The sequence below is a fragment of the Colletotrichum paranaense genome, assembly GCF_030867605.1.
Source record: "Colletotrichum paranaense strain IMI 384185 chromosome Unknown Scaffold_10.1, whole genome shotgun sequence".
Taxonomy (NCBI): domain Eukaryota; kingdom Fungi; phylum Ascomycota; class Sordariomycetes; order Glomerellales; family Glomerellaceae; genus Colletotrichum; species Colletotrichum paranaense.
The window spans coordinates 404,667-427,318 of NW_026848968.1; the positions used below are offsets into that span (position 1 = coordinate 404,667).

Genomic DNA, 22,652 nt, shown 5'->3' on the forward strand with positions numbered 1-22,652 from the left:
CAGCAATAACACCGCACAGACCAGATGAACTCAACTGAAATCGACGATTGCTTCGAGATTCTGGCTGGCATCTTCAAGTTTGACTGGAACCAGATAGCCAGAATTAGCGGTCTTTCATTCAGATGGGTCCTTCTCGGTGACTCTTGAGTCGGGTATCCGGCAACTTCTTGAGATCGCCAGTGGCAGAACAGCACATCAGATGGTGGCCAACATGACGTGACTGACCAAAGTCCCAAACGGTGAGCGGCTTTGGATGTGAGCTGCACGTATCATTGTCCCACTCGAGGGAAATATGACCAGATGGGCACTAGTGCTGACTCTTCATATTCATCTAAAGTTCAGAGTTGATAGGCGAATATACTTAATTCCACATGCGGAACAGTGGGTGCCAATATGCATGATCCTGAACGACATATTCCAGGAAGTAGCTATTCCTGACTGGTGATTGCTACACGAGCGACAATTTGTCAGTTCGGGGTCGCCTCATACTCCGCTATATGTCTAATTGTCAAGCTATTCTCGGATGAGTACAGGGTAGCATTCACTCGCAGTCCCAAAACAAGGTCCATATGGACAATATGTGGCCCGGCCGTCCGAACACTTCTTATGGTATTATATACGCATGTCCCAGTTCTTCAGTCTAATAGATCATACGATACTGTCAAGACATCTTTCTTAGCCACAACCTTTAATCTACCAAATCAAAAGATCAGCACTACTACTACAACAACTACTTCACATACTTTACCGCCAGATAATTCCTACACCATGAAGCTAACGTTCGCCCTCACCGCCCTCCTTGCCACAACCGCCATGGCCGGAGTGGCAAAGATACGCCACGAGGACGAGACTCTTGAAGACAGCTACAAACGTCGCTCCGTCAAAGCTGGAATCGTCCCTGTCAAAGAAGAGGACATCATCTCTCTTGGCGACAGGGCAGTCAAGGCTGGAATTGTTCCTGTCAAGGAAGAAGACATCATTTCCCTCGGCGATAGAGCAGTGAAGGCCGGTATCGTGCCAGTGAAGGAAGAAGACATCATTTCTCTGGGAGACCGCTCAGTCAAGGCGGGCATCGTGCCAGTCAAGGAAGAGGACATCATTTCTCTGGGAGACCGCGCTGTCAAGGCTGGCATTGTTCCGGTGAAGGAGGAGGACATCATCTCACTCGGAGATTAGGCAGTCTTAGTCAATGACAGAGACTACTCGAGATTATGGAGGGCAATGGAGATCTGTTGATATTCTATCGATCTTCAATCAAGTAGCATGCATTACAATGACATGGCTTCTGCTCAATACATGACAGTTCAAGGAAACAAGAACCTTCCACCTCCAGTCTTTCCTACAGCACCGTGATCTCTCAGGACCCTCATCGCTTCCTCGTGACCTCCAACCGCAGCGCTCTGCAGCGGAGTCTGCCCTCTTCGTCCCTTGAAGCTACAGGCATTCACATCAGCACCGGCCGCCAACAAGCGCTCTATCACATCCACTCGACCTGTCTCAGCTGCCGCATGCAACGCCATTGCATCCCCGTAGATTCCTCCCACGGCGTAGACATCAGCGCCTTCCCGAAGAAGAAGGTCGGCGACCTCGAGATGACCTCGCAGACATGCGCCCTGAAGAGCCGTGTAGCCCTTGTACTTTGCCGAGGCCGCGTTGATATCAGCCCCGTGTTGGAGAAGAAGCTTCACTATCGCCAAGTAGCCGCCGCCCGCTGCGGCTTGCAGTGCCGTATACCCCGCCGTTGGTGAAGGCGGGGCGTTCACGTTGGCACCCATTTGCAGCAGTCGACTGACGAGATGCTCGTGTCCTCGTTCTGCTGCTGCCTGGAGTGCCGTTCTTCCGTTATACCGCGTCACGACAACCGGCGACGACGATGGTATTGTTGGTGACCTGTACCCCGAAGGATGCGGCACAGGCTTCAATGACACCTCGTCGACTCTGGCCCCCGCGCTGAGCAGGATATCAACGACCTTTTCGTTGCCGTGCCCGCAGGCTATCTGCAAGGCGTTCCTTTGGAAGTTGTTGCCCCCGCAAAAGTGGATATCGGCGCCGGCGTCGACAAGCATCTGCACGGCCTGTTCGTGGCCGTGCATGCATGCAGCCTGGACGGCCGTCTGACCGTAGTACCCGTGCGGGGGCTCGTTGATGGCCGCCGGGTCGGCGGCAAGGATGGCGCGGATTTGGTCCAGGTCTCCGCTTCTGGCGGCGAGCTGTAGCGGCGTCCAGCAGTACTCCTCTCCATCGTCAGTCTGCAGAGTCGGGTCCCACGCCGCGTCTAGAGGCGGCAGGGATTTGTGCATGACTGTTGGGCTCTGAGTAAGGCGAGCCAAGGCTCGGGAGGGCAGGTGGTATTCGTGGGATCGAGAGGATCAGGAGGGGCCCATCCAGCTTCGTGAGCTCTTAAAAAACGGAACTTCAGCTGTGATACTGATAAGATGGCAACAGTTCAGGCAAAAGTAAGCCCGTCAAATTTATGCTTGAAATTGCATGTTGCTTAGTTGTGTGTTGTTGGCGACTAGAACGGCTGCATGTTGGTTGGCCAAGACGGGCGTTCGATCCTCTTACATGCGCTAGCTTACCGGATCCTGTTGCCTATCGATCGGGATTCGGCACACGTCTATCTTCAAGGTGCGGGGATCGAAAGCGACATGGGTCCGGAGGGAGGTGAACGTTTAGATGAATATCACCATCTCTAGATGCCATCTCTGTATCGAGGACAATGGTTGACAGTCTTACAGGGACTGCTTCGCAACTCTCACCGTAACTATCTTGCACAACGCAAGCTGCTGTTCTCCGTTCATCCCTTGACCCAATTTCCTCGCCTCATTCTAATTACGCAGCTATGCCTGGAAAGTGGGAGAAGCCTTTTCGCGATGAATCAGACTTGTCGTCTGAGGATCTCAGTCTAACCGATGAGACTCTCAGAGTACGACGGGCTGGACCTAGACGCCAAGTCTGGAGGTTATTGGGAGAAGCCGCTCTCGCAGTTGGAATCATCATACTAGGCGGAATCGTCATTCATGATAGAGTTCTTCCAAGGACTGGATTATTGCCCTACGGGCCAGTGAGTATGTAACCCCCTGGCTTGCCCTCTTTTCTTGAACATCGCTAAAAAATCACTGCCATTACCATTAGTTCCCCAGAAAGTTGTCACTTTCGGCAACACGGCTGGCTTTGGGCCAGATCTCGTGTATGCGGACCGACAGATGCTTCTGAACGCTACAAGGATGCAAGAAGTACACGAGAATTGGCAGCAACTATATCCAAGTAAGGCTTCAGTTTACCCATGGGATATCGCTGACCTTCCATCACAGTCAGTCGAGGCTATTTTGTGGCAGACGAAAGCAGTGCAGAATACAAAGTGCAGTTCCCACCAGCAGACATCAGCGGCGTGCTGTCCCCAGATGACAAACGCAGTGGCTGGGTTCTCTCCGTATTTCATCAAATTCACTGCTTGGTAAGCATCTGGCAGCCATAACCCAATGCCTAATGCCCTGCTACCTGGGACACAAAAGAGCTGACACCAACCCGTAGTCAATCATAACCACAAGGCTCGGTATCTCTCGACAAGAGTTTGCAGACTGGGACCCATTCAAGTTAGGCCACACAGCGCATTGCATCGAGTACCTACGACAGAGCATACTGTGCTCGGGCGATACTAGTCTCGAAGGCGAGTCGGGATCGTGGTCGGAGAGCATTGGCTGGGGCCAGAACCACGTATGTAGAGACTATAACGCGCTCATGCGGCTGGCGAACGAGAAGGCGGCCTGGGACCTCAGTCACGAGCGCGAGCCGGACCACTCTAAGCTTTTTGAGTCAAGCATTGAAGATTGTGATTCGGAGAGCGGAGAGTACTGTCATTAAGAGATCGAATCATGACACCATCAACTTTGAAGCAGTGAGAGACTTTGGCTTCCCTATTAATCCAGTACCATTAGTACGAAGGCCAATCATATTGAACGCCTAGTGATCTCAACATGGCGAGTTGTTCGCTGCCGATCAAGATTATGCGTATCACCCAGTTCTAGCTGGGTGCTGGTACATATCTGCAGCAATGCAATCTACAGCCAGCTTAAGTTTAGCTCAACAGCATGCCGAAACCATTCGATCGTACCACTCGGGTTTCAAGAGCCCGTCATTCATGTATGCCAGGGTTTTCACTTCATACCTCCACGTATATGAATCGATCTGAATAGTGTTGCGGGGTGGATACCATTACCGCAAGTCTCTGTCATAAAAGTGCAACTAAATAAAGTTTATTATATAATAAAGACTCGATATTAATTTCAATAAATTAGTTCATTTACAGAGATAAGAATAGCCATTAATAAGGTGGGCTAGACCCTAAAGGGATAAGAAAGATTATATAGTTTACTTAACCTCTTTATCAACTTATAGTTGAAATTAATAGCTTTATATTACGAAATTTTTACTCCTCTTTTCAGATCTTGATCTTAACTACGAGCCGCCGACTTCATCTTGCTCATTTAATAAAAGTACCCATGCTTCTGCTATTTCCACTAGATACGACCGTCGCTATGGGAACTCCTGATCGTTTTGATATCATTGCTGGCAGCTCTATGTAGGAGGCGAGTTGGCGGCGGCAGAGTAGATGACGAAGCCACCTCCGCCACCACGACGGCAATGCCGACGTGTGCATTAGCGCGCGTACAATAACGGATGGAACAGTGAGGATTGGGCCCCCATCCCATCTCATGTGGTGGTGGTGTCAGGCAAACCAAGCAGACGTCATGAGGTCGTGGCCTGTGGTTGGCCTGCCCACCTGCAAGTCTCGGACGATCATCGCAGACCAGCCAGTCAGTGATAGCACTCCCTCACCTAGTCGGAGGCTGATGCGCTTTCGTGTGCTACACTTTTACAGTGACACGTCCTTGCCACTTTGAACGAAAATGCGCCCTGTCTGATGTGGGACCCAGGCGTCGAAGCCAAGCACACTCTAGTGAAGATCTGCCTGATGCTTAAGCTACTTCATGTTATCACCAATAAAGCCAGAGAATTTCTGGGGTACCGGATAACTGTACTTGCCGAATCTTGGAAAATCCTTTCGTTGGTTTTGGGCTTTCGAGAGCTTGGTGACGAATCCTCTAAGCCCCGGATTCAGTCATGCTTCAGCCCAGCAGACAAGCCAGTAACAGCCCTCAGGAGCCGCCGACCTGAAAGATGTCCAGCTAGTTTCAACCAGTGGCTAGGTTGAGAGGGTTCCCAGAATTCTACGTGTGGGCCACAAACGGCAAGAGATTGAATATCGGGCACAACGCAGCCAAACCTAGAGTTTCGCAACAATTCATCTCTATCCTATTAAATGCCTCTCGACACCAGAGACTCTGCCTTGCCGCGGAGAGCGAATCAACACACATACAGAGCCGCTCGGCTGTTAGTCTACATCAGCAAAGAAAGGCACTGTCTCTGGAACCGGGCTCAGATTGGATCTTCTTTTGCGCAAGGCTCTCTGACATAGTGTCCCATTTGAAGTGATACAACACCGCAGCCGCCGTAATAAAGATTTACCAGACGCCAAATTCTTATATAAACACGGTCCTCCCGCCATATTGAAAATGTGAAAGCTCTTCCAACATCACAATCCAACACTCCGCTCTTTGACCAGGAGCATTCAACACAATGAAGATTTGCAACTTGCTCTTAACTGCATTCGTAGCAGCAAGCGGTGCGTCTGTACCTCTTTACCTAAAATCTTATGTGGATAAACTGACAGGTTCTGATGGGAAAAAAAAGCCTTAGGAGCATTTCCAAAGCCAGGCTCTAGTGATGGTAGTAGCCCACAAGACCGTCCAAACATTCTTGTACAAGAACATAGGACTGGTGGTTCAGTTGGACCAAAGAAGCCTAAGACGCCGGAAAGACCGCCGGAAGGACCGGAAGCTGGACAGGAGGGAAAACACCTTGACAGCCAAGAGGGCCAAACTACCTTGCGGAGAACAGCACGGCCAACAACAACTGTGGGATCGGATTCACCACTCGACGTATTAATCAACGCCGGTAAAAACTCCTAAGTGAAAGTTGCCCTATTGCATTCTAGGTAGCGGACTAGGTTTGGTTGTGGCTGGATCTGATAGTAGACTTCGTCATCCCGAACCTTGCTGTCAGGCCTCGCCGGATAGGGGATAGCATGAGGGCACTGAGAGGAGGACCAAGCAACAAAGGAGCAGCTCAGGTATATATAGAGCGCTGAGGGTACACTCCGAGGGAAGGGCAGATTTCAGTAATTCATCTTCTTATAGAGCGCTGAGAGTACACTTCGAGGGAAGGGCAGATTTCAGTAATTTATCTTCTAAACCCTAACAGCAGTTGGCTTCTGAGAGCTTCTTCCCTGTGTCGTACACCTGTTAACACTTGCAACCATGCAGACGCAGAAAGCTGATCTGCTTGTGTCGATTCAATTCAATGAATCTATCTAAAGACGCCATGATCGCAGTAACACATTACTCGCGCATAAAACAAGAGACCGAGCAAGCCTTTTGAACGTTTATACATCCAGTTCTTAATTTCACCAATCGATTCCTTCTCTTATTGTCTAATCACGCTCGTCTATCATGCCCAATATCTGGCAGCACACCAAAGCAGGGCAGGCAGGGTCTTTCTCGGTCTCAAGTAATGTCCCCCCTGAGCTAAACAGGGGTAGTAATGTGAATGTATAACATAGCTTGTTTAGTTGTTCAACCATGGGCTGATCATCGGCGTCTACGCGATAGAAGTCAACCTTTGCATAGAACCCCTCTGATGAGCGTATGGCTTTCCGGTATGAATCATGGACTACGGGTGGAGATAGCGAAAAAGAATGCCACTGCCCCACGAAGGATAGCTGTCTCTGTCACAACGGGCGCATCCTGATGTTTCCCGTCCTCCGGGGGAGCCTGGTAGGTAGGCCTACCTCATAGGTTGCACATGAGCAGGATTCATTGTACATAGGCAGCTTTGGTCGTACACAAGCAGACTCGCTGCACCTGTGCAAATTGCACATGAATAGGATTAAATGTGCTTGAGAAGATCTGGTTGTTGAGCGCAAGGGCAACCTCTTCTACAGTCTGCACTCCCAGTTCAGACGCCTTGACGTCTTGAGAAATGTTCTTCACAGTCATCCAGGTGCAGTGCACGGACCAGAGTACTTGCCTGCTCACCGGAGCCAGCTCCGGCGGGGACACTTGATGGCCAGCCAGCCAGAGGGTGTCCAGTCAACGAAAGAAATCAGAGCCAGGCAACGTTGCTTCCCACATCGACTTGAGTTTGCAGTGGGAAAGACGCCGACCTGTGATTCGTATTGAAGGCAAAATTGCGAGGAGTTTAGCGCTGGACGCAGCGACGTCTTTATGAGGAAGGAGGTTAAGCAGTTGCATTGCCTGCTCTCTGTGTGTCTACCTTGACTTGAACAGAAGCCAAAGCTTAGACAAGACGCAAAGTATGAGATTAATCACGGTATAGATGGGATGATTGTGTTATTTGGGAATAGCACATCTCACATCTACAGATGACAACACCCCTTCTCCTTTCCCTCTTTTGACTTTCCAACCTTGACGTCCCTTTCGGCTAAGTTCAGTCATCCCCATACTGCACCCAACCTTTCCGTCAAGGTTCCCAAGGACCTCGTGAGAATGGTCGCCAAATCTATAAAGGCCTGCGTTCCTCGCCAAAACGAAGCGAATCGTGGCCAGCTCTTTCCAAAGCATCACTTACTTGAACTCTTCTCTTGAACAACACACAGTCTAGTACCACTGCGCAAACCTTCACCATGAAGACTGAAAGTCCGACTACGGCACGCTTAAGACATCGCAAGGATTGGCCTTCATGGCTGATACAGCTAAAATTCCAGGCCCATCAACATGACATCTGGGAATACATCGACCCCACGGCACCACCCAACGCCTCGGATCCCGCACAGCGGATCTTCTACATCCCAAAGATTGATGAGCTGATTTCATGGCGACAGGACCGACTCAAAAAGCAGTATTTCCGAGAGTTACAAGCGGCCTATCGGGCAAGGACGCGCGGGTCTCCTCAGCAGCCCCTGCCGCCTGCGCCAGCGGCAGTCACCCGCGACGACATTCGTGAGGAGTTTAAAGCACGTCTTGCAGAGTACTATGAAGCTGTCGTCGAGCGCGACGATATCAGAAAGGAGTACCGAACCGTGTGGAACTGGGTCCATGCAACAGTTGACGCGAGCGTGCTGTCCGCCGCGCGGGCGACTGCTGCTGCGGAGGATGACTGTAGCCTGCGAGGTGTCGTGCGGGCCCTGCGAGGCCGATTTGGTCCCGCGAGGGATAGGGAAGGAAGCGTGGTACGGCGATTGTTTCTGGGCCGCGTTTTGGTCCGGAGGGCTTTGAAGAGGGTGAAGGCGCTTGCGAAGGATCCAGCTCACCGGGTTCAACCGCAGACATACACGGTACCGAGTTTCTTGAAGCTTCCGAATGAGATGCTGTTTCACATCATCAGCTTTCTTGAACTGCACGACCAGTTCATTTTGCGTCAAACCTGCAAAGACATGCAAATTCTCCTCCAGAAAGACTGGAGGCTGCTGTTCACTTGCCTTGCCGTCAGTCAAAAACTAGACTTTTTGGCTGGTTTGGCATTCACCTCACCCAACCACTGGGTCTGCGGAGGCTGCCACCTGCTCCATCGCATTGATACGAACGACATACCTTGGCATCTGCTGCGTACTTGCCCATATGACACAAATAGAGCATGTTTCTTATCCCGTTTCGACATTCGAGAGAGCCATGTTCAACTCGCACTCAAGCTTATGCGACTCGAAACAGCCGCCAACCAGGAGTATTTGAAGAAGATCATGTCACCGTTTACCTTCGAGTATGCCCCTTCTCCGGGTCAAAAGACCAAGACTTCTTTTCACGCCGCGCCAAAAGTTATAGCCGGTAGGTTCATACTATATACTCAGCGGGCACTGAGTTATCAGCAGGGCCTTGGAATTTGGCAAGTTTCAGAGAGAATCTGTCAGCACATCGGTGGATCTGAATCCGGGGTTGGCCCCCCCACGGAATTTGGCAAAGCCATCAAATTGGCAGTCAATCAGCCGGGAATCGAAGTGAATGGCCATTGTTCACGCTGTCTAATAGACTATTCAATCATACTTGGTCCCGACCCCGACAGACTCACCATCCGTGCTTGGTATGACTACGGTTCATACAAGTCCCCCAATGACAAGTCTTGGACTGCACCTATTTACGGTACCAGCAACACGTATTCGCCAGGTCCTAAGGTGTATCGTTACCCTGGCAGCATTCGGATGCTGCACGCAACAGGCACCACACTTGGCAACGTCAGGTGATTGAATTGACGACCTACAAACAGGACTCTCTCTTTATAGTCTAGGTCGAAAGAGGTTCACTCAAAGCACTGTCCATGAAAGGATTACAAGCTCTGGGTGAACTACGGTAGCTTGTAGCTTCTTTAGATACATGTACAAGCCCTTCTCATCATCCTCTTGTTCTAATACTACACGTAGTGACCAACAAACTCTCTGTCCCATTGACTCCATGTCTTCCTTGTTAAACAACCTTCAGAAAGCCCAGAGCACTCGTCTGCCCGTTCAAAGGCAAATCAATACCCGCAGACCAAAGAAGTCCTGTTCCACAAGTGCTTCTCTTGAGACCTTCTTGCGTATCTCTAGGCTGGTGAGTGCTGGTGATACTCTCTCCATTGTACTCAATCGCTCTAATTAACGCAGTCCGGGGAAGTCGAGATCATCCAAGCTCCGGAGATAGGGATAAGAATCCTCAGCGGAGAAGGCGGCATCATACGCGGCGAAAAAGTTATCAAAGTAACCTCCAGTGTATCTGACTTGCACTGGTTCCTCGCCGTCGTCCTCGTCACCGTCATCGTTATCATCAGAGGGGTTGATATGCTGAGCGGTTCGAGTCGATGACGGTAAGATATTTCCAGAAGGAAGACCATAGAGGGAGGGAGTCGTTCTGTGCATGGCGTGCGTGCTAGAGAAGCTGCGATTGATGACTTCGTCGGGTGCTGCAAAGAAGAGAGCCTCATCATCAACCTCTTCCTTGACCTCATCATCGACCTCTTCCTTGAACTCATCGTCGACCTCTTCCTTGATCTGCTTCTCACTTTCCTCCTCGTCCTCTTGCTCGGTCTTGAGGCCTCTAGGCGATATATGAAGAGGAGAGACTCGGCAGGAAGCTCGGCGACGCTTTCTAGGCCGCAGGGAGACATCTTCATCCTCTTCATCATGGTCCTCACCCTGTCTGTGCTGGTGGACCTGGGCGCGAGTGCGGTCCTGAACCGCATTGTTCTGTTGAACAAAGCGGCCCACCTCGGAAGGTCCAGCTTGTGTAGCAGCGGCATTGTTGGCAGTTCCAGCTCGGAGGTCGTTGTTCTCATTCTCCTTTATTTATCATTAGCAGCGGCATCACGCGTGAATATGGTAGTAATGGAAGGTGGTGAGGCTTGGTGAGATGGTATGAGATGAGATGGCTTACCTTGGTGATGAGATAGATGATTTTGACCTGACTTCCCTCAGGAACCGAGTCGAGGACCATCTTCCGCATCGAAGCAAGTTTGGGATCGCCAAGACGACCGGAGACGCCAGCAATGCTGGTGCCGGGGACAATGTCTTCATTGCCAAAGACGCATTGGGTCTGGGAGGGGCTCTCGTTGAGCCTCTTTGCCATCTTGGCAGTCTCATTAATGAGATGCTCGTTGCCGTCCTGCTGTTGATGGGCGCGAGGGTGAGCGCGAAGCTGAGGCGGATCGATTGGGGTCGCAAATGCCCCGGTGGCATTGCGCTTGGGGATGCTGTGGGAGCTCATCTTCGCAGTGAGATGACGGACGATGAAAGATGAGCAGGTAAGGATGGCTGAAGAGGCGATCGAGTTGCGATGATGTGTGTTCCGGCGGCACTCGGTCGAGAAGGAAGAAGCGGTCGAGGGATGAGTCGCAAGGGACACAATGAATAGGAGAGTGGAATTTGGAAAGGAGAAAAGAAGCCTTCATGGGCCCGAGATTAAGAGGGGAAGAAACGCGGTGGTTGTTTGGGAGTCTTGATTAAGGCGGGTGAATAAGGGAGGTAGAAAGCCTGTGAATGGAAGAAGGCAAGTGTGGGCGCGGTCCAGCGTGAAGAGGTGAAGTATTGAGAAGACCTTTGCAACGCCTGGGGCGAGGAAAAACAACAGACGCGTCTGATTCACAGTGTCGACCAAACAAGTCTCGTGGGCTAGGGGGCTTCCTTCACCTTCGAGTTCCTATGAATGTGGAGACGATGCTATGGATGAGTGTGTATGTGAACTACCTACTGAATAAACTCACGTGAGCTGAATACAGATAGTTTGAGCCCGTTGTTCTGACCTGGGACGCCTGTCATATTCTGCCACTTGGAGGGATCTCTCCTCTCGACCAACTTCGCGTGATGGCCCAATATTGAACAACAGAGCCACACTCCCAAGAACCATCTTAAAATTCCGAAGTCCCACGGCTGTGTTTACATGACGAAGTTTGGATGTCAGGAAATTTGATTCCAGAGAATAATGAAGTTCTTACTCGCAGCGAACCGTGTCTCGATGCTGATCTGCTTCCAGGAACATCAGCCAAAGCAGAAGCCAGGAAAATGATGAAGGACGACATGGTGTCTGTGAATTTGAAGAGAAGAAAAAGACGGACGTCAGCTCGGGCGAGGAAGGGAGAGGGTTTATATTTCCCCTCGGCGAGCATACCAAACACTAGTTCTTGCATCCTGTTCTCCAAGACGGTGTTGGAGCAGTAGCAGCAGCAGCTCATTGGGGAAGCTAAATCACCAAAGGCAAGCACTCCCGTTGTCATTTCGCTTGGGATCTTTCAACTGGGAAAACAGGCGTGTCTACCGGTTGGAGAGACAACCAGGTACGGAGGGAAGGCACCACAAGACCTGTTGCCAAGCGTTCTCCGAGGCGGAATCTGCATTCTCTGAAGATTGGACTCTGGATATGGGAGAGAGGTAAGTAGCCCAGGTGGGCTAGCTGCGTCATATTATTCAGGAATGGGAACCACGACCTTATGAACCCGTGGTGAGATGGAAACCATGGGTCACGGCCTGCAAGAGCCGTTGGTCTCAAATGCGCTGGGCAGGTGACACTCTTCATCTGAACAACACTGGAACTGTTGAGATGCTACACGGTAAAGATCACAAGGAAGAGACACAAAGTTAGAATCAGATCGTTTCATTTCCGCTACTAAAAGATTGGGGTATCTCGTGCCATGCAAAACGCTTCAAGGACAGTCCAGACATCCAACATGATTCATCATGCCGTACTCTCGTTACCAATTTCCTCCTCTCCTGTTGGGCCTCGAGCCACCACGCTTCCCATCCTCTGTCTCTCTCATTTCGTTGCTTGCCATGATACCACGTCCCAAAACCCAACGCTCCGATTGAGCGAGAAAGAAAGAGAGACAACCCAAAAGAGAAGCGCAACGGCCCAGCCATCACATTATTCATACCCATACTGTGTTCCAAGTTTAGTCCTGTCCAGCTTTCCTTGCTAATCCGCTCCCAAAGAGTGTCCTATCGCTGATGAGGTTGTAGAAAGAGAATATTAATATCGCGCCATTTGCTTTTGTGGTGAAAGTGATGGATGAGAGAAGAGAAAGAGGCGTTTCCGCCATGGCACAGCCAGTCGACAAATACAGGACCACGGATTTCAAGACCCAATACTATGTGTTACATACTTCGCCAGTGATGGCTTGCGTATAGATGGTAAAGAAATATGATAGTAAGGGATGATGAAAGGACTATCCATGCCCACTCAGCCAAGGATGAATGGTTTAGATGAGCCCTCTCGCAAACGCCGTGCTGTGTTCACCGGCTGCTCTGCTTCGTTGTATAAAAGGGGGAAAGACTCAGCCACTGTGGGGTAGAGTCGATCATGGGCTCGCGCCCTCTTGGATCTTGCGATGCTTCCTCTTCCGTTCCGAATCTTCCATAATGATGCCCTTGTAATAGAGATACGTTGGAATAGGTCATGTACGTTGTGGTAGGAAATGAGGATAGTAAGGAAACCAGGCTGAAGCAAACAAGGAATGAAGAGACTTGAAAGACTCAGATACTTGCGGTTCGCGCCCTATCCGGTACACGTGCGTAGCAAACCATGAGCTTGAAGCTTGTTCGCAGCTCCTCGCACTCAGAAAGCAAAGCACGATCAGACCAGATGCTCTTGCTGATGGTCCCAGCTGCACTCTCATAGCAGCGGCTGTACCACCATCGGCCCACCTTGGCCACCATCTTGGTGATATTCTCATCGGCGGAATCGCCGTCCTCGTTCATCATCTCGGCAAGGCTGCGAACTTCCTTAGCCTTCCGGGCGCCAGCGACGGGTGGCTTCTTGCTGCCGCTCTCCGACCGAGTCACCACGCTCGCCACTGGCACGCCGACGCGGCAGTTCTTGACATCGGAAAATCCCTTGCGCCCGAGGAGGCGCAGAATGAGGTCGGAGGACGAGCCAATGCTGACTTCCGAGTTGTTCACATGGATACGTTCTTTCAGTCGGCGGACAGTACGCCTACCTCGGTTGCCCATGTTGTTAAGATCAACGTCAAGGATCGAGAGCTCCAGGTAGCCACCCGGCTTGAGAACTCGACGTGCTTCCGAAACAATGTTCCGATAGTGAGACTCAGGCGCGGCTGCAGGGAAACGGAAGACCACCGAGGTGAAGCTCTCTGCGCCAAAGGGGAACTTGTCCATCTGAGAGAGGTACTGAATCTGATGGTGGTTTGGCGGGCTCAATGGGAAGCTTGACGAGTTCTTATGCTCCTCTGGCAACGGCGCGCGGGGTGACAGGTTGAAGAAGGTAGCAGCAGGGTATGTCTCTGCCGCGTAGAACGACCAGTCATCGTTACCAAGGCCATCGACAACGAGAATGGAGTGACGCTTCAGCGAGCCGACAACGTCCAGAAGCTGGTCCCGGGCTGGGCTGAAGAGCACATGACCAAAAGACAACCACTTGCTGACCGTCATCGAACCGACACGAAGGTTGACTTGAGAGAGCGGCGACTCATCCTCGGAAGACTTGTAGCTGCAGTCGGACTGTCTTGATCTGCGAGACGAGCTGCTACTTCTCTGAGACGCGGCCGTCGCCTTACGTGCTAGCTCAGTGCTCTCGCGGTCAATGACTCTAGCAGGGATCTCGCCAACAGGTACAAGGATTTCTCCCTCAGGCTTCAACGCAAAGGCAGCCTTGAGACGCTCGGTCATATCGGCGGAATAGACACTAGACGTTGTAGCGCCCGCTTCGACCTCGACGTTCTTCTCCAGAGTCTTTGATGGCGGCGCAATGGTAGGAGATTCGAGAGGCTTCAAAGACCTCTTTGACATTCGCGAGCCGTGGGTCTCGAGATGGAACGGGGCGCCCTTTGATGATGTCGCAGACGGCGGTACGTCGCCGATTAGATCGTTGTACTCATCCCAAATCTCGTCCTCAACAAGAGGTGCATTCGGATCGGGCACATAAGCCATGGCATCTGCAAGTGTGTACATGCCCAAACTGCTGGAATCAGTGCTTGTGGTGCACTCAGAGTTCTTTCGAGGAGAAAACGCCAGAAACTCTCTACCGATTTGGATCATCTCAGGCGTCTTGACGGGAACAAGAGAAGAGCGAGGGTCCGAGTTGGTCTTGTCGCTAGTCGCCGTAGATTCTCCACGAGACAGTTCGGGCGTGGATAGCTCTGGGGTTGGAGTCGCACCCGAAGCAACGAAATCCGGGTTGAAGCTTGCGGCTTGCGGCGGTATCTGCATGCTGATTCTGTTGAAAGGACGAGAGAAGCTTCTCGACGAGGTGTGCTCTGGACGAGAGGTCACGACCTTGGGAATACGGCCAACTTGAGGCAGGCGACTTGGGCGTGGTTCAGCTGGCTTCGAAACACTAGACTGAGGTGTGTGGGTAGGCTTCATGGACCGAATCGCTGGGATTGAAGTTGACTTTGCGGTCGCCGAGTTTCTCCGAGCTTGCGATGACTTGGTTGGCTGTAAAAGCCTGCTCAAGGATTCTCTTCTGTTGGTCTGACTTGCAGAGGATGTTCGTCTTTCTTTTAGAACAGGCGGAGGGGATGGAAGATCGAAGACTTCAGCCTCGCGAAGAATCTCCTCGACGTCTGGAGTACCAATGTCTTCCTGCTCGGAACCGTCCATCAGAGTGTAGAAGGCAGCTGGCTTGTGCTGTACTACTTTCACGGTTGCAGCCACTGGCACAGCATCCTTCCCTGACTTCTTGGTGTTCGGCTGGCTCTGGGATCGGCTGAAGAGATTCCACTTCCTTGGAGAGCGTGTACGCTTGGTGAGCTTCTTCGGTGTTGTCGCAGTGGCTGCGGCAATGCGGCCACGAATGACCTCCCTATGCATTTCGAATTGCGAATCATCCGTAAGAATGCTTGTATCATGGCTGTTAATCGACGGCGACGTAATCCCAGTGGTGTTGATGGGCTGAGGGAGCTTCAGTGGACTCTGGTCAGGAGACGAACGCAAACGCTGAACGGATCGCCTGAACGCTAGCGTGGGCTTCATAGTCACTGCCTCGGAATCGCTACTGTCGGAGGGACGGCGACGACTGAGGGAGGGATGAGGACCACCTCGAGGAATGGCTGATGGGGCTAGGCTACGCCCAATGCTGGAAGTTGTGGACACCTCAGAGGCGTATCCAAGGCTCTGATAGCTCTCTGAACGGACCAAGTCTACGCTATTATTTCTGTTGTCGACGAGTCCTCCGCCGGAAATGATGACGGGGTTCATCCGCTCCAGGAGGAAAGGATCAGTTGGCTGGTTGCTGCTGAGGCTGTCTTGAGAGGAACCGGGTCCTAGACTAGGGCGGGCCAAGTTGGTCGATGAACTTCCACTTCGTCTTCGGAGACCACCCAGGCGTCCGTAACCTTCATGCCCAGTGCCGGCGGCTGGCCCCTTACGAGCCGGTTTGTCCTTCTTGTCGACTTGAGGAACCTCCGGCGCTGTTTTGGAGCGCCTCCCAAAGAAGGGAAACCGAGAAAAGGTCGATGTACCGGGGCTCGGGGTACGAGTGACGGTTCCGTCGTTCTTCTTCTTCGTGTCCACGGCATTTGCTGAGCGCGGGGCTGGTGTAGCCTCCCTACCAACCGGCAAACGGGAGGTTTGCTGAGGGTTGTCTGGGTATGATAGGGGAGTCGTTGATCGCGACAATGGCTGCAGCTCCGGTCCACGTTTGTCGCCTAACAAGGAAGATGAGGATAGATTGCTGTGGATGATGGGCAAGGGACCAAACAGCTGGGATTGCAGGTCCGGGGTGTTGTCTCGGCTGGGACGAGCAGGGGGGGTTGCCCTGGGTGAAGCAGCTGGTATCCGTCGTGGGGGGGATTGAACGGGTGACGGGGCTGCCATGACTGGCACAGCCGGCTCTCGTGAGGCCTTGAATGGAGACTCGTCATCGTCTTGATCCTTGGTAAACTTCTGGGACGACTTCCGTGGCGGTGGGCTAGGAGGTAGAGGCGACAACCTCTTCTTCTTTTTGGACTCTTTGCGGTCTCCTTCTCGAACTGTCGAGTTTGACGATGACGATGTCAAAGACTCGCGTACCGCGGCAAGCCCTTGGGGGTCGGCGCTAAACGCTTCCATCTCATTCGGTATGCTGCCGGCTCTTCTCCGGGCGACTGGTGGCCGTGTTACTGCCGGACTCACTTGCCTCACTCTGGGCACAGGAAGTCGCATCGGAACCACCAGTCCTGGCGATTGTGACGACATGGAGGTGGGAGTGGTATCACGGCTGTATGGACCCGGGCTAGTTGACTCAGAGAATCTAGTGGAAGGGCTGCCACTGAAAGCACTCAACTGGCTGCTGGTGCCGGAGAAGACGGGAGTCGGGGGTGGGAGGTCGTGCGTAGCCAGCCTGTGGAGGAAATCAACGCTGGATCCCTCGGAAGACGTGGAGGGTCGTCCATAGATCTCTCTATATCGATCAAGCTCGGGATAAATCGTTACAGGTTGCGCCTGGGTCTTGGGCAGATCGATAACGTGTGCAATGCGAATCTCGGTTGGGCTCTCGGTTATGCCGCGGTCAAGGTGATAGGGGGCGGGTTCCAGAGAAGACCGGGATCGTGGGGCTGAAGAAGATGAGCTTCCTCGAGTTGAATCGGTGTTGTTCGAATCGTGACGTAGGCTGGGTGTCTTTGGGGTGACAGACGACTGCTTTCTCCGCAGTACGTTGCGTTTCGGCTTGGCAACGCTCGACTGAGACTGGCCAGATGTTGATGAGCCAGACATGGTGGGAGCATGGCTGGGTCTTTCGGCAGCCGTGCTGTTAGAACTCCATGACTGGGTCTGATGGGTCAAAGGTGGCCGGGTAGAAGGCATCGGAATGGATGGTCGCCGCGAGGAGGCCGTCGAGGGCATCGACGCAGGTTTGGTCTGCACCGGTTGTTGAATGGCGATCCGGATGTTTTCTCCTTCTCTGCGGATCCTCCGAGGGGTGCTCTGCGAGTCCTCGCTCTGTTCGATGTATCCGGCGGCAGCGGCTCTTCTCGCTCGTATCTGTTCATCTGGGCGGCTCGGCAAGCCTAACGCCGCGCGGCGGGTTGCCATGATATCCCGGGTTTGAGAGAAAACCTCTGGGCCTGTCCACCATAATCCAGCAACCTTACTATCTCATGTCTTTGCCACAATTATGTCTACAGGTCTGGCTTGAAGTCAGCTATGGGGCTCTCAGAGGCAAAGAGGCGGCGGCGAGAGTAACCTGGTGATTCAACCTCGGTCGAAATTCGATATTGATCCGACGTGGTGTTTCCGAGGGACTAATGCTGTGAGACAGGTCAGAACGAAGTTCGCAGGCCAGAGAACGAATACTGGTTTCGGACGCGGCCGACTAACAGAAAGATAGAGATACAGATGATGGTCCCAGAGGGGTGGGTTCCTTGATCTGGGACTTCAGATTAGGCCTGGCCAAGAACTGTAGGGAAGTGTTATATGGGAAAGATGGATGATTAAGGGCGGCACAGCAGATGTGAAGTTATGATTCTCTCGGAACGGTCGTAACCAGAAGTGAGGAGAGAGAAGAAAAAATTGTTTACAAGGAAGGCTGGCGCGGAAGAAGGGGGATGGTTTCCGGGTTGCGATAGTGAGGGTGTGAAGTGGTGGGGTGGTGCGAGGTTGCGCGGCTGCCGTGGGAGAGCCGATTCGGTCGGGATGGCTGTAGTGGTGGTGGAGGGGTTCAGAGGGGTCTCAAAGATGGTGGGGGAAAAGGCCGCGCCTAGAGTCTAGACAGGCAGACAGAGAGGCAGATAGATAGTACCTTGGCGCCGCTGAGAAGAGATGGCCAGCCCTCTTCTTGTGACAGAGGGATGACGGTGACAAGAGAGGTTAAGAGTGATATGTCGTTTCGTGGCAAGACAGTCAAGTCAGACCGTGATGCGCCGGTTTGCTAAGTGGGAGCTGTCGTCGAGACAAGTTGTGAGTCGAGATGCGGAGATGGATGAGTGAGAATGAGGGTGGGCGGATAGGAATATGGAGATGGGAGACGACGGGTAGATAGATCCAAGGTGAAGCAGCGTGGCAAGAGGGCTTGACAAGGAACAAGGAGCACTGGGATGAGGCAAAAATAAGAAAAGAAAGAGAGATGGAAGCTACAGCTACGTAGCAATAAGGTAGGTAGCCAAGGCGAAGCCAAAAGAAGGCAACATCGGATTGTATATACGTCGGGGTAGGCACTCACCACTTCAGGGCATGCCATCTACCTCTTGCGAAATACCTTTATCCAGGTAAAGTATCTTGCACTTTGCTTGTTGCTTTCCAGGCTACTGGAACAACGTGAATGGACAACGGCGGCCGGGTCCAGCGAGCAGGGGTATGACTAGCAGCAAGAGTGCAGACGGCGGGACAGGAGCAGTACGTTCTGCACGATGTACCAGGATGGGAATGCGAGGCACACACGCACACCAAGGGGGGGGTCTGGGGTGGAACCCAATGGAAGTACCCAACCAAAGATAAGGTACCTACCTTTTCTTGGGGCGTATGAGTGTACGTACTACGAAAAGTATCCCATCTCTCGCATCGCTGCATCTGCATCCATCTAGGTATCTGTGCGAATAGATGAGATGTTGGATGCTAGTTTCTTCTTCGTCTTTACCTACGTATGGCTCCAGGACCCTTGTCTCTGGAATATCGGGCTGGCTGTGCTCTCGCAATACCTATGTCGGGGTGTGCAATACCTACGCAGGCCACACTTACATACTACATTTCTCCTACGCCATAGTCTTGCGGCGGTCAAGAATTGCGCATCATGGGCTCAAGTCAGGTGAGCTGCTGCAACCGCCGAGCACGGCGCTTCGGGATTGGGCAGCCATTGACAGGGAGCGCGCGCAGGAGGGAGCAGATCATACAGCAATTTGGGCCAATTGCTATGTTGACTCATCCTGACAGATGGAGGAAACGCAAAGAGAAACTACAAGAGCCCCCGGCACGCCTGGAAAAGACGGAAAGGGGGAGCTGGGTGAACATCAATATGCGAACTCCTGTCGCGGTGGAAACAACCTGAGGAGTGTGCAGATGCGTTGCATAGGGGGGGCTCCGGGCTCCGCTGGGGAGTATTTCAAGACACCTTAGAGAGGGATACGGATACAGATGGGACTCGAAGTGCGAAAGAGGGGCTAGAGACTTTGGCTAGGAGCCAAGACGAGAGGGTAAAATGCTGAGAAAGGCACGCAAGACGATGAGAGGCCGATGTGTACAGGGTACGGAGAGTAGGTGGAGGGGTCAAGACTCAAAAATGGCAAAATGGTCGTGAAAGAGATACCTTAGCTGGGTCGCCTACCTATTACCCGTTACTACCTGATGGGCCAGAAATGACGAGAAAAAATTGTAGTACGTCGGGGACTCGAGAGACGCCTGGCATCAACAGCCATGAGATGAGGCGCAAAGCTGGCTACTAGGTACTGCGTACTCCGTACGGCAACTGCGCCGCCATGCGGGTAGCTTTTTTTCGCCCTGGACTCTGCATACACGGCTCGTCCTATGGCAACAGTAAAGAGCCTTGACAAGGCCACTCGACGTTGTCATTGGGCCGCAAACCCTTGTCGTGCCCTTGTCCGCTTTCGGGGTCCTTTGCATCGTCTGGGATTCTGGGATGCTGGTCCTTTTGCCTTTTGGGGAGGGGGGAAGAAGACTGGAGAGGGGGCTCCAAGGGGGGAAACAGACTTTTGCCGGCACGTCGAATTCGATCTTGATGCTGTTTTTGAAAACCGAGAGGAATATCATCGTTGAAGTGCCGTCATGGGAAGAACCGGAAACTGAACGTGTGACTCAAAATTAGGCGAGCAGGATGGCTGTGCTTACCGCCAGTTGGCATGCGCTACTCGGTACCTTACCCCACGAGCTCACCGACGGCGAGGGCGGTAGTGTGCACGTTACGGTGTAGTGTAGTTTCGTTTGGGTTGGAGGGCACGGGACTCGGGGCGGGAATAAGTCTCGAGTCTCGGCGACACTTACGCAGTACACTGGACGAGCTTGAGTTGAGAAGTTGAGATGGCGGGGAGGCAAACGCCCAAAGCTGGCGGCTGGGAATGCCCTTGGAGCGACAGCGACCGAGGGCACACGGGGGATGGCCCGCCCCGCCATGAACGAGTGAGAAAGATCAGAGGACGAGACCGGACAGGAGTGTACCGTAGAAAAGTCAGGCCTGGTCGTATGAGTAAGAAGGCAAAAGTAATAAGTTTGCTGTTATCGACGGAGGAAGGCAGGGGTGACGCTGGATGTCACTGTCGAATGAATTGCGGCGCACAGAGACTGGTCGTGTTTGGTTGACAATTTCACGTTGCGAATGGGAAACAGCGATGGCGGGTGGACATTGACCCAGGATCGATGAGAAAACGGGACAATGACCGCGAGTGGTAAGAGGGCCCAATGATGTTGCAAGATATAGTACCGGTAAGTGCCTTCCCTCACAGAAAAACCTCAGATTTGGGAGTTGGTTTGTTGGAAGGAACGGTGGAGGGAATGGAAGGAGATACCCCGTGACCCGACGATGGGAGGGAAAGAAGCGACTTGGACGGGAAGCATCGATGGCGACCGAAGACGAAGGAGCACTGGCTGGAGCAGCAGGAAGGACCAGGGAGCAGACAGACGGCCCAGAAAGTGGGTCTTGAATGCACCTGCCCCAACCTGGATCTAGCGCAGCGGCTGTCGGTACGTACTTGCGGGTCAAGACGGCTCAGCTTAGTTGGAACGTGCACCTCAGTCACCTAGTGGTCCGTGTCACTGGTCAGTGTGGCCCGTGGAGTGAGGCGGGGCCAACGGTCGCCTCTCGATCCATGTCTTTTTTTCTTCTTCTCGACCTTGACTCTCCTCCACCACGTTTTCTTGCCATGCCTTTTGTGCTTTCGAGCCCAAAACGCTCAGACTGCCTACACACAGAGCGATATCCATACATTACACATTACGGTATCAACGCTTCACATTATCCACTCATTCCCAACCCTAGGCTCCCCCATAGCCTCTCGACACCTGGTCATTCCTAACTCTACGTAACAATGCGATCCACTTTGTCCACTCGACAAGTGCCGGATGGGAGCCCTCACACGTTCAACCAGGCCTCGTTGTGGCTTCGTATCTGCCTCTCGATAAAGTACCTGCCTCTGTTCTATCTTGCCTTTCCCCTGCGTCTCGCTCCACCGTGTCTGAAGACTATTACCGTCCAACCGCCTGCTACCGAGCAAGACAATTCAGAACCGCTTGATTCACCAGCGTCGTCAACTCTCGTCAACATGTCATCCATCAATGATCCACTGCATGTCTCACTTTCACGCTGTCCGAGAGGACAGGTTTCTGCATGTCTCGCTCTCGTGCCACCCTCCCTGTTGATCGCCCACGCTACCGCTACGCTTGTCACATACGCCCCACCCTTCCTCCAATGCCCGGCGCTTGTTTGGCGACATCTCCAGATTGCCTCGGCGCTTCATCCTTGATGACCATGAGCTTTCTTCGGCTAGAATTCCCTCGACCCTCGAGATGGTGTGGACGGCTCGGGCGGGCACAAGCCTCGAAAGAGACACAGACCAAGCTCACAATCGTACCGAGAGACTATCATCGACTTTTCATGCCATCTATCATCTATCAACAAACATACTCTGCCCCTAATCACAGAGAATGTTACTGAACCGGCTTGACGGGCTTTGCGGCACCAAGTTGATTTGCTCTCGACTCTCCGGGCCTACTCCTCGAGAAAACCAACAGGGAAACATCGGTTGGAACGTTCAGTCCTCAAAGCAACGCGATCGAGACGCTCGCAGGAGGATCGACGCAGGACCCCGCGGCGAGGTAGTAGCAAACTTCTACTGGACGCCATACATGGCCATGATAGATGACTGCAGCGAAAAGCCTCAACGACGCGTCGTCGAACCAACGACCAGGAAGCGCCACCAACAATCAGACGCGCTTTCACGTCTGTTCGTAAGTCGACTTAGGATTCATTGAGGGTGTCGTCAAACTTGGTGAACCGGACCCTCGGCCTACTAAGCTAATAGGAGATGAATGGTACGGCACACCCTCGAAGCCTCCTTTATCCAAGATAGTCCCCAAAGATCCGGGCAAGGTGGACAGGCGGATTCGAACTATTCTCCCAATTGTTATATTCTCCGGCACAACAGGGAATGATACGCTCACCAGTGGCCCGCCGTCC

General features: G+C 52.6%; 7 protein-coding genes across 7 annotated transcripts; 4 read left to right on the forward strand and 3 right to left on the reverse strand.

The window, feature by feature from the left end:
* Positions 1-768: 768 nt before the first annotated feature.
* Positions 769-1,176, forward strand: CPAR01_11811 (uncharacterized protein; the record flags this gene model as incomplete). The annotated part of the gene is made up of 1 exon (XM_060496069.1): positions 769-1,176. The coding sequence occupies one exon, from the start codon at positions 769-771 to the stop codon at positions 1,174-1,176; it is 408 nt and encodes a 135-aa protein (XP_060344854.1).
* A 128-nt stretch (positions 1,177-1,304) lies between these two features.
* Positions 1,305-2,300, reverse strand: CPAR01_11812 (uncharacterized protein; the record flags this gene model as incomplete). Its single annotated transcript, XM_060496070.1, has 1 exon — positions 1,305-2,300. The coding sequence occupies one exon, from the start codon at positions 2,298-2,300 to the stop codon at positions 1,305-1,307; it is 996 nt and encodes a 331-aa protein (XP_060344855.1).
* A 542-nt stretch (positions 2,301-2,842) lies between these two features.
* On the forward strand, positions 2,843-3,864 carry CPAR01_11813 (uncharacterized protein; the record flags this gene model as incomplete). The annotated part of the gene is made up of 4 exons (XM_060496071.1): positions 2,843-3,068; positions 3,136-3,267; positions 3,315-3,457; positions 3,535-3,864. 4 exons carry the CDS (start codon positions 2,843-2,845, stop codon positions 3,862-3,864), a joined length of 831 nt encoding a protein of 276 aa, XP_060344856.1.
* A 3,901-nt stretch (positions 3,865-7,765) lies between these two features.
* On the forward strand, positions 7,766-9,316 carry CPAR01_11814 (uncharacterized protein; the record flags this gene model as incomplete). Its single annotated transcript, XM_060496072.1, has 1 exon — positions 7,766-9,316. The coding sequence occupies one exon, from the start codon at positions 7,766-7,768 to the stop codon at positions 9,314-9,316; it is 1,551 nt and encodes a 516-aa protein (XP_060344857.1).
* A 390-nt stretch (positions 9,317-9,706) lies between these two features.
* On the reverse strand, positions 9,707-10,811 carry CPAR01_11815 (uncharacterized protein; the record flags this gene model as incomplete). Its single annotated transcript, XM_060496073.1, has 2 exons — positions 9,707-10,387; positions 10,482-10,811. 2 exons carry the CDS (start codon positions 10,809-10,811, stop codon positions 9,707-9,709), a joined length of 1,011 nt encoding a protein of 336 aa, XP_060344858.1.
* A 2,258-nt stretch (positions 10,812-13,069) lies between these two features.
* CPAR01_11816 (uncharacterized protein) lies at positions 13,070-17,566 on the reverse strand (the record flags this gene model as incomplete). Its single annotated transcript, XM_060496074.1, has 1 exon — positions 13,070-17,566. One exon carries the CDS (start codon positions 17,564-17,566, stop codon positions 13,070-13,072), a length of 4,497 nt encoding a protein of 1,498 aa, XP_060344859.1.
* A 2,424-nt stretch (positions 17,567-19,990) lies between these two features.
* CPAR01_11817 (uncharacterized protein) lies at positions 19,991-20,239 on the forward strand (the record flags this gene model as incomplete). The annotated part of the gene is made up of 1 exon (XM_060496075.1): positions 19,991-20,239. The coding sequence occupies one exon, from the start codon at positions 19,991-19,993 to the stop codon at positions 20,237-20,239; it is 249 nt and encodes an 82-aa protein (XP_060344860.1).
* Between the last annotated feature and the right edge of the window lie 2,413 nt (positions 20,240-22,652).